Genomic DNA, 10650 nt, shown 5'->3' on the forward strand with positions numbered 1-10650 from the left:
TTTAAATAAATGTTTAAAATGACACAAATTTTACAATGTTTAGAAATGTTTTTGTACCTAAAGATAACAAAACCTTGTCGAAACGTTGTACATTTGCTGTCATGTTAAACTTATATTAAAGTTTTTCTTCAGTACCCATTTAAGCCGTCTCCAGCCATTATTAGTCTCAAAGTGGGTTCCTCGTCATCGAATTTGATTCCATTTATTTTGTTGTTATTTTTATAAATTGACTAGGCTTCATTAGCCGTAGATGTATTTCACTAGATTGTTTTGAGCCAAAGTTATTAAATCTTATTCACTAAAAGTGAGCCTCCTCCAAAAATCCCTTAAAATCATATCACAGCCTTTGTAAAGTCGTCCTTACTTTAGTTTTGGTCACACTAGAATATCAGTAGTCTTCGCAAATATTTTTCCGCTTCTTGCTTGTGAATTTTGAAGACCTTAAATGAACGTACGGACGGAAAAAACACGATTTAGAGGGGAAAAAAGGTTAAATTAGAAAAACAAAAAGTGGACAATACTTGTGGTAAAGATGCATTCATATAACTTGCCTGTACCATTAGTTATAGAGATCCAATTTTATATAAATTCAACACATTTTATCACTGGTTACAACCACCTGTTCCTGTTCTTGAAACTGTAACATATTTCTAACTATTCCTGCCAGATGCTAAGTACCAAACACTTCTAATCTACCTGTGCTACCTGACACTTTTGTTGTTTAATCATAGTTAAATATTTCTTGTTAATTTTTTTAATACACAAGGTTCCCATCCAGATGCTAAATACATTACTGTCTTACCAGTGGTCCCTCGGTTACAACGACCTCCCTCTGTGCGACGCCGACACATGTCCAGCTTCGTCACGACAACAGCTACGTCGTAGCTAGGAAGACGATATTCTCGGTATAAGTATTTTCCAAGGTCTTTGAGAGCTTCTCCTGCATCAACAGCATCTGTATTTGGGGATGGGAGTATGTTGTTTGCGAGGTAAGGTGTGGCGGCTTCGTCCTGTGATTCAAGGAAATATCGTAATTTGAGAACTTTGGAAGCAGCCAAAGAACTTCATCAAACTTCACTTTTATAGAAACATCCACTAGTAAGTTAGAGTGTGTTTCTTCTTAAAACCAACCCTTGTGAGTAGTGAAAGCGTTTCATTAAATGATTCATTTATTTTTAAAATAACAAGAGATTTTATAAATGAAGGTTCATGTAACACTGAACAATGAGGACTCGAGAATAGTTCTTGAGATAACGCTGAGAAATGGATAAAAAACGAGGCTTAATAACAAGAAACAATCCTTTAATTCGTTTATAATTTAACGCTGAAAAATGCACAAGAAGAGATCTGTTAATTCAGTTTTAATTTTGCTATGATCAATGAATACGAACTTGTGTCATGGTAACAGTTCCTGTTTAGTAAAGAATGTATAGGAAAGTGCAGTATCCAAATTTTTCTATAAGTATATTTTTATTAGTTTTGTAATGCTGCCGTTTTTCATGTGTTTTAACTAAATTCTTCTATAATCCCTGGGTTTTGAAGAGGACTGAAAGAAGAAGAAGAATGAACTCATAATTTCTAACCATTGTTTGAACAAATTGATTTCTCCACCTTATCATTAAACATTACAAACAAATCAAATGTCATAATTAATGCTCATATTGCTATTTTGTTAAACGCTTTGGAGTATTTTAACATCAAAGAATGAAATCAATGTTGACAATGATAAGAAGAATTTCTACACTGTCAGTTACATGGAGGGTAAAACAAACGTTTTGTGACTTCAATTATTGATTTCCTAATGAAGAAAATATGAAGGTTTTTATTCATAGTGCTTGTTTAATAATTGAAGTGCTCATTTTGTCAGTATTCTGTCACATAGGCCTAATTTTAACTACTTTTGTTATTTATCAAACCTTTTGCTATATAAAATAATGTAAATTAAAAAGTCAAAGGTCACAAATTCACCAAACTATTAAGAAATCAAAGCCAGTTCCAGTAATTGACTTATTGACATTGTGATAGTAGAGGGATTGTAAGTTCATAAAGTTTTTGATATTAATCTTTTTTTTTTGTCTTCCTTGAAAAGTGCAAAACATTCCAGTCACTTTATAATACTGTTGATGTTTAAGGTTTTCTCAGAACTTGAGAGATAGCTTTTTAACCAACTAACCATAGACTTTTCAGAAATGCTCATAAAATTAAATTAATAAATGAAGTAGTTTCGATCACACAATTTAGTAAAAAACAATACTCGGGTTAGAAGAACAATGGACATCGTGTTGACTTATGATGCAAAAAACAATACTCGGGTTAGAAGAACAATGGACATCGTGTTGACTTATGATGCAAAAAATAATACTCGGGTTAGAAGAACAATGGACATCGTGTTGATTTATGATGCAAAAAACAATACTCGGGTTAGAAGAACAATGGACATCGTGTTGACTTATGATGCAAAAAACAATACCCGGGTTAGAAGAACAATGGACATCGTGTTGATTTATGATGCAAAAAACAATACTCAGGTTAGAAGAACAATGGACATCGTGTTGATTTATGATGCAAAGCGCATTTGAAGGAAAAAATTCAAAGCTCATCCTAAAACTCTTTTAGTATTGGCAACACAGGCTTAAAACAAGTAAAGTATCGTGTTGGCGGCAAATATAACGAAAAACAAAAAAGCATTACAAAACTGAACTTTGATAAACCACAGCCACTTGAGTTAACATCATTACCAAATGAAAAGATTCATGACTTAAAAGTGTGATTTATATCACAAAAATCTTGTGAAAATAACTAACAGTTTGTTGTTATTAAAAGTATCCAAATTAAACTATTATTTGTCGTCATGTAATGGGTTTTCAAATACATTTATGGTAACGTTCCGTGTGATATTTCATAGTGAAATCAATAAAAGCAGCATATGTACTCTCTGGTGAACCCTTGGTCCCATATTCAGAAAAGGGTAATCAAAATGGTAAATTTCAAGAAGCAACAACAATCAAGATTTAGACATATGTACATGTACATGCGATTTTCTTGCTAAATATTGGTCATCATCAAAGTAAAAGTTGTAGTAAATTATATTCAGACCCTCGTATTTAGACATGTAAAAACTAGTAATGTTTCTACATTATTTTAAATTTGGATTGTCAAAGTGGGACGTCCAATTAGCAAACTTGAATCCTTGCCTTGCATTGGTCCAAACATCACGAAGACGATCTTTAGACATGTAAACAGCAGGGTTTAAGATTTACTTAATATTGGCTCATACAGCACCCACCTTTTTTTTTTTAGTCTTATATATTTATATGTTTATATATTTACAAAAATAGCATAATCATAATGTCATTATTTGGTCTTTCACAAAATATCAACATTGTAATAGTTAATTTGTTTTCACAAAAATGGTTAAAAGTATTCCTATAGTTCACAGAAAATAATAATAATTCCCTCTACTTGGTAACGCTTTCTCCTCGTGAAGCATGGTCTAATGATCAATAGTTTGTGTGACATTGCATCACAATAGGTAACGCTTTCTCCTCGTGAAGCATGGTCTAATGATCAATGGTTTGTGTGACAATGCACCACAATAAGTAACGCCTTATGCTCACGAAGCATGGTCTAATGATCAATAGTTTGTGTGACATTGCATCACAATAGGTAACGCTTTCTCCTCGTGAAGCATGGTCTAATGATAAACCATGCTTCACGAGCATAAGGCGTTACTTATTGTGATGCAATGTCACACAAACTATTGATCATTAGACCACGCTTCAGGAGCATAAGGCGTTACTTATTGTGATGCAATGTCACACAAACTATTGATCATTAAACCATGCTTCACGAGGAGAAAGCGTTACCTATTGTGATGCAGTGTCACACAAACTATTGATCATTAAACCATGCTTCACAAGCATAAGGCGTTACTTATTGTGATGCATTGTCACACAAACCATTGAATGATCAATAGTTTGTGTGACATTGCATCACAATAAGTAATGCCAAACGGCTTTCCACAAGGTGTGGGATGGAGTTGCTATTATGTTTCTTCATAGTGAAAACCTGTACTATAGGGCCAATAAAAGAAAGATTTGTAAAAAAAAGATTATCACAGTCATGTTGGGACATAAAATCACATAAACTATTAACAAATAATAACTTTACCTTAGAAACAATAACATTGAAAATGAATTGAAATCCTTTCAATAAGGCTATACACGCATTAACAATAATTTGTAATCATTTAACCTTAGTTAAAACCGAGTTTACAAAAGCTTTTGGCAAACTTTAGCTTGTCAACAATTATAATAGAAATGAATTCCAGTAATTCTTCTTCTTTTAACCACAATGATAGTTTTACCTTGGCTACGATCACACCAGCAAGACTCATCCGAACCCTTGGCCGAGAAAGTAACTTGTATCGAAGATCTACCTAAATAAGATAAGTACAATCGTGTAGATGAATAACACATTTTCACAAACCACTCTAAAAAAGAAATATTTTTCAGTTTTTGTTGTTGTTTTTACGTTAGCCTAGTCACTGACGTAGTTTTATTCTTAATCCCCACACACACTTACTCCATTCCAGAAACTAATAAAGTATCTCTTGATAAGCCTGTTATTGAACCCGTGCAGCCTAGCAGCTTCATGGTCAACGATCAGTAACACCTCCGGCCACACAGACCTGGGGGCGGAACGTTTGGTCCGTTGTCGAATATTTTCATCATTATTCATCACTGGGGTTTCTAGAAGGGCTACAAACGTAAAAGCATTGTTAAAAAGTTTCGCAATTTAAAAAATAACTTAGGAAGTACAAATATGATATAACATTAATTAGGCGCATTTGCAAAGTACTACATAATAACAATAGGAATCATAATATTTTTTCAACTGTTTAGTATCTTGGACATCAGCGGAGAAGCACTGTTATAAAAAATAGTGCTCAGTTATTCGGTTCTAGAAACGAGGGAAAATGGTATTTAGTGTGAAAACATAGTCATATATGGGGTTTGCTTGAGTATGGAAGCAAATTATGCTAATATAATAATAATTGACAAACAATGATTTATAAGATTAATAATGTGATCATGCTTGGAGTTTCGATGAAACATTGGTCTGTCTTTTTCAGACCTGCAAGGCTCATCCGAGCTCTCGACCAAGAAAGTAACTTGTATCGAAGGTCTACTTAAATGACCTAGATACAACCGTATAATTGAATGACATATTTTTAAAAAACGCTAAAAAAGAAACTAATAATGCTTATCTTGATTAGCTTGTTATTGAACCAATGCAGCTCGATGGTCCACGATCAGTAACACACACACTATTTGTTTGACTGATATAAACATGTGGTATGTTCCCACTTCATTACGCTTATAAATCGATGCCCAACCAACCTGATGACCACCAGTCTTAAGCGAAAGGCCTCATCGGTAGCAGCGTGCAGCACTCAAAGTGTGCAGTCGAGATGCTATGATAATTTTTCTAAAGAAAAATCCGTATATGACCATTAAAGAAATGATCGTTTTAAGTTATTAGCAGTCTTAAAGACTACGGACTCAAAATAGATGCTAACAACACTAAGACAACGGCAATTTTATGATCTGAAGAAAGCCTAAAAACATGTATTAATAACATTCTAAAGAGTTGGATCAAGTAGAAGAATTTACATACTTAGGGACGAATATCATTAGTGATGACAGTTGTAGAAAAGAGATAGAGCGAAGGAGAGAAGTTACAAAAACAGCATTTTCAATCTCAGGAGAGAATTGAGCTAAAGAATAGACTTCTAGAATGTTACGTAAGGTCATTCCTACTCTATGAGATGGAAATATGGACCCTGTCTACTGACACAAAAAGACAGTTGGGAGTATTTAAAATGTGATGCTATTGATGAAATGAATCAGGGAATATGGATGGCAAAAGACGCATTTCTGAACATGAAGAAGATATGACAAATAGTAAAAAATTCTATGAGGACGAAGTTAAGAGCTTTGGGTTGCTATGTTATACCAATTCTCACGTATACATCAAAATTTTGGACAATATCGCCACTTATGGAGAGTTGTGGTTCTTAAGGCACATATTGAAGATATGTTGGACAAGTTACACATCAAATGAAGATATTTTGTCAAGACCAGGTTGCAGGATGAAGATGCTGACTAACATCAGAAAATGACAGTTGGAGTTTCTCGGACACGTTCTGAGGAAAGAAGAAATTGAAAGTCTGGTCGTAACTGGAATAACAGAAGGAAGGAGAGACCGTAGAAGACAGAGATGACTTATGTCAATAGTCTATCTAAATGGATGAATATATCGACATTAGAAGTTATTTGTGCTTCAAGAAGAAGAAATCTATGGAAGAACATGTTCATCAACGTCCTATTTGATAGAGAGAGTTATAGACGAGTGGCCGAGATCAACATCGAAAGAAAAACTAAAGAGAAAGTGTTGGAACGTGCAACAACAAAAAAGACAATTTCTGGAAAAGACAGATGGGCTACTTTAGGTATTAGACTTGAAGGAAGGTTGGCAGAGATTCTGATGGATAAAATCGAAGGAAGAAGAGAGAGAGACAGGAAGAGACTGACTTGGCTCGATAACATAAGAAAATGGATTGGAGACGAAAAGTTTAAATTAGGAGAGTTGGTACATGCGGCGAGAGACAGTGGAGATCCATGGTCGTCGACTCTAAGAATTGAGGAGGGCACCACGATTGGTTGATTGATTATTAGTCTTATTGTGATATGATGCCACACAAGCCACAAAAATATAAAATTAGAAATCGTTAAAAGGCGGGCTGAATAAAAAATAATAGTAACTAAAACTAAGTTATGATAAGAAGCTATAATTTTCGTTAAAAGTATATTGGTGAAATTCACATGTCACAAATTATTTAAAAGTTAAAAGAAAAAAGACATGGTGCGCTGACATGTACTGAAATACGTCTAGGTTGTAGATATATCTCCGCAACTACACTTCAGTTGGTAAACTAGATTTGTTAATGACATCTTTGACCTGCGCCGTTATTTTCTTTCATAGCAATTCTTGGTGTGGAAGTAATGCGAATCAAAAGTTGTTTCAGTGTTCTGACAGGTTTTGGTGATTGAAAACTTGTACTTGTGTTCTGACAGGTTTTGTTGATTGAAAACTTGTACTTGTGTTCTGACAGGTTTTGGTGATTGAAAACTTGTACTTGTGTTCTGACAGGTTTTGGTGATTGAAAACTCAGAATACAAGTACAAGTTTTCAATCACCAAAACCTGTCAGAACACAAGTACAAGTTTTCAATCAACAAAACCTGTCAAAACACAAGTACAATCACTAAAACCTGTCAGAACACAAGTACAACAGGTTTTGGTGATTGAAAACGTGTACTTGTGTTCTGACAGGTTTTGGTAATTGAAAACTTGTTTCGTGTTCTGACAGGTTTTAGTGATTGAAAACTTGTACTTGTGTTCTGACAGCTTTTGGTAATTGAAAACTTGTACTTGTGTTCTAACAGGTTTTGATGATTGAAAACGTGTACTTGTGTTCTGACAGGTTTTGGTGATTGAAAACTTATACTTGTGTTTTGACAGGTATTGGTAATTGAAAACTTGTATTCGTGTTCTGACAGGTTTTGGTGACTAAAACCTTGTACTTGTTATACTATACGTAGATTAGAATGATACTTCATTTCATTGTGACACGGAAACAATATAAAAATGTTCATCTGATGTAATAAGTGTATCGACATAAGAAAGCCAGTAATTAGCAATAACCATAAGCTTCTTCATATAAAAAAAACAATTAAACAGTATTTAGCAAAATGGAGGAAACAATATTTGGTGCTTAATAATAATACATATATATCGAATATATTTCTTCTAAATGCCATGCTTCACTAGCTACGGCGTTCTACACCTGAACATTTGCTGCTGTTTTTTTTTTTTTTCATTATTTTAAAGAAACTAAGCGTCAGTCATATCAAAGTTTCTTACTGTTAACAAATATTTGTATTTTAATATTTAATTCGGCCTACTGATTCAGACGTGCTATGTTCTTCATGAAAACTTGTGTCACGTGCTGTTGTCATGTTACTATTTGAATTTAAGTATAGCTTTTTGTAGCATATTAATTATATTGACAATTGAACCGTGACACGTGACAGTCAGTACTTTCATAAGTATAGTTCTGTATAAGATCTGAGCTAAGATAAATGACGATAAAAATTATATGGAAATTACTTTTGGATGGAATTTTCTCTCTGGCTTAACACAAAGTATTATTACCTAACTGTGTACTTAAGTATATTCATTGTAAGCTTCTCACATTCAGACTTCAAATGTCCATAACCAAACCTTTCAGTTTCCAGTGTAATATTACAAACCACTTCATGTTTATGTCACTCTTTATATTTCTAATAAACACTTGATATTTCTAAGTGCTGGCCATAATTTTAATAAGAACATTTATGTTCTTACAAAACTCTTCTAACATAACCTGATAATATGCCTTACGTTTACAAGTGCTCAACATAACCTGATAATATGCCTTACGTTTACAAGTGCTCAACATAACCTGATAATATGCCTTATGTTTACAAGTGCTCAACATAACCTGATAATATGCCCTACGTTTACACGTGCTCAACATAACCTGATAATGTGTCTCACGTTTATAAGTGATAAAGTACTTGCCTCTTTTGACTAAACATTTGATTTTTATAAAATCTCATTATACTTTGATTAAATACTTTATATATATAACTAGTTATCCTAATCTGTTTAAGGACTTCGTATATAGTAGTTCTCACTATAATCTGATGAAACACAACATTTAAAAACACTTACCATAATCTGATTGATCATCAACTTCGAAATCTTTCCTTTTCCAAACCACGTGAGTGCTGTTTTCCACTTCACTGACTGACGTCGTTAGGTTTGTTTTCGGTTTCTTGGTGTCACCTAGAACTAGGGGTTTAATTACCATGTCGTGACCTATCGTACCCTCCTAAATGGGAGAACAGAGTCAGTTATAATATGAACAGCTCACTGAAAAAGTAAGTAGCTCTAGTCTCGGTTTGAAGTAACAGTAAAAATTAAATGCGTTTGTTAAATAAATCTTAAAATACTTTTGTGAATTATCATAAGTTGGAAGTAGTGCATAAACTGGTTTGTTTTGAAGTTTAGATATATTTACGAAAAGTAAGTGATGATCGGTGTTAAAACTTATTTATACACCACAAAATTTAACTAAACAATATTTTCGAAACAAACTGCCAAAGATCTAACAGTCTGTCGTTGCTCCGTTATGAGAAACTTCTTGAACTTGACGCTTTAATTTACCAGCTAGCCACATTATTTCTCTTAGTGACTTTCTTACGAAACTCAAATGTACAGTCAGCCGACAGTCGAGATGTTTTATATTCTGCATCAAATCAGAGCTATAAGATTTAAAGGTTCAATCTTACTTTATATAAAGAATCTTAAGAGAAAGCTCTTCCAAAATTTAGTTCTAAGTTAAACCTCATGTCTTCTACGTATTGTAAAGAGTGTCGGGAATGAAGTTGTGAGAAAACCTGGATAGACTATGGATGATACTTCATGTTTTTGAATAGAATGTGGACTATGAGTTAATGAGCCAACCTGGATAGACTATGGATGATACTTCATGTTTTTGAATAGAATATAGACTATGAGTTAATGAGCCAACCTGGATAGACTATGGATGATACTTCATGTTTTTGAATAGAATATAGACTATGAGTTAATGAGCCAACCTGGATAGACTATGGATGATACTTCATGTTATTGAAGAGAATGTGGACTATTAGTTATTGAGCCAACCTGGATAAACTACGTATGATACTTCATGTTTTTGAATAGAATATAGACTATGAGTTAATGAGCCAACCTGGATAGACTATGGATGATACTTCATGTTATTGAAGAGAATATGGACTATGAGCTAATGAGTAAACTATGTAATGTAGAAGAAAATGTTGACCATGAATTTGTAAGAAAACTTGGATAGACTGTTGACTATGTGTTTGTGAAAAAACTGGATAGACATTCAAATACATACGTCATAGAACAGTCGAGAGAACGTCAAGTGTGACTTTCTGAAAAGCCTTGATAAATACTCCTATAACATATGAACACGGAACTCTTTTACTTGTTACCTTAACCTACATATTTACTTCTCACCGGTATTTTACTATTTCTGACACCTCTATCTGAATGTATTTTCATGCACTACCGGCACTTGTGTTTAAATGTTTTTTAAATTATAATAAATAATTAAAAACAATGTTTTATATTTACACAATAAAAACTTTATTGAAGCCGTACGGCTTCTACTATAAAATATCACTCTACACGTCCATGTTTCGACGTGATCTACGTCATCCTCAGGAGTAACTTACAAAACTATTTTATACTCCCCCCCTTGTCGCAATACTACATTGTTATTTGCATATTTCCTGAAAGTGTAATTGAAAAAAAAAATGTTATAATATATCTCGCCATATATCAACGTATTGACTTGCTGGCCCTTCATCCTGTTTTTGTTTTTTTACATTTCATTATTTCTAATGTTTTTCTAATATTTAATGATATAAAACTTCGTGGCTGAGCTAAAACTAAATTTTTTTCCCATAAT

The 10650-nt window shown here is 33.4% G+C and overlaps 1 protein-coding gene across 2 annotated transcripts in view; it reads right to left on the reverse strand.

Annotated features, from left to right (window-relative positions):
* Positions 1-10650, reverse strand: part of LOC106461869 (venom metalloproteinase 3-like) — a 34232-nt gene that overhangs the window by 14758 nt on the left and 8824 nt on the right. For both annotated transcript variants that reach the window (XM_013921732.2, XM_022388945.1), the window contains exons 6-9: positions 8841-9000; positions 4585-4760; positions 4367-4438; positions 803-1010 (exon numbers count right to left, since the gene is read on the reverse strand). In XM_013921732.2, the coding sequence (XP_013777186.2) occupies positions 803-1010; positions 4367-4438; positions 4585-4760; positions 8841-9000 (616 nt within the window). The remainder of the gene's footprint in view (positions 1-802; positions 1011-4366; positions 4439-4584; positions 4761-8840; positions 9001-10650) is intronic.

This window comes from Limulus polyphemus, unplaced genomic scaffold, assembly GCF_000517525.1.
Source record: "Limulus polyphemus unplaced genomic scaffold, Limulus_polyphemus-2.1.2 Scaffold1050, whole genome shotgun sequence".
Taxonomy (NCBI): Eukaryota; Metazoa; Arthropoda; class Merostomata; order Xiphosura; family Limulidae; genus Limulus; species Limulus polyphemus.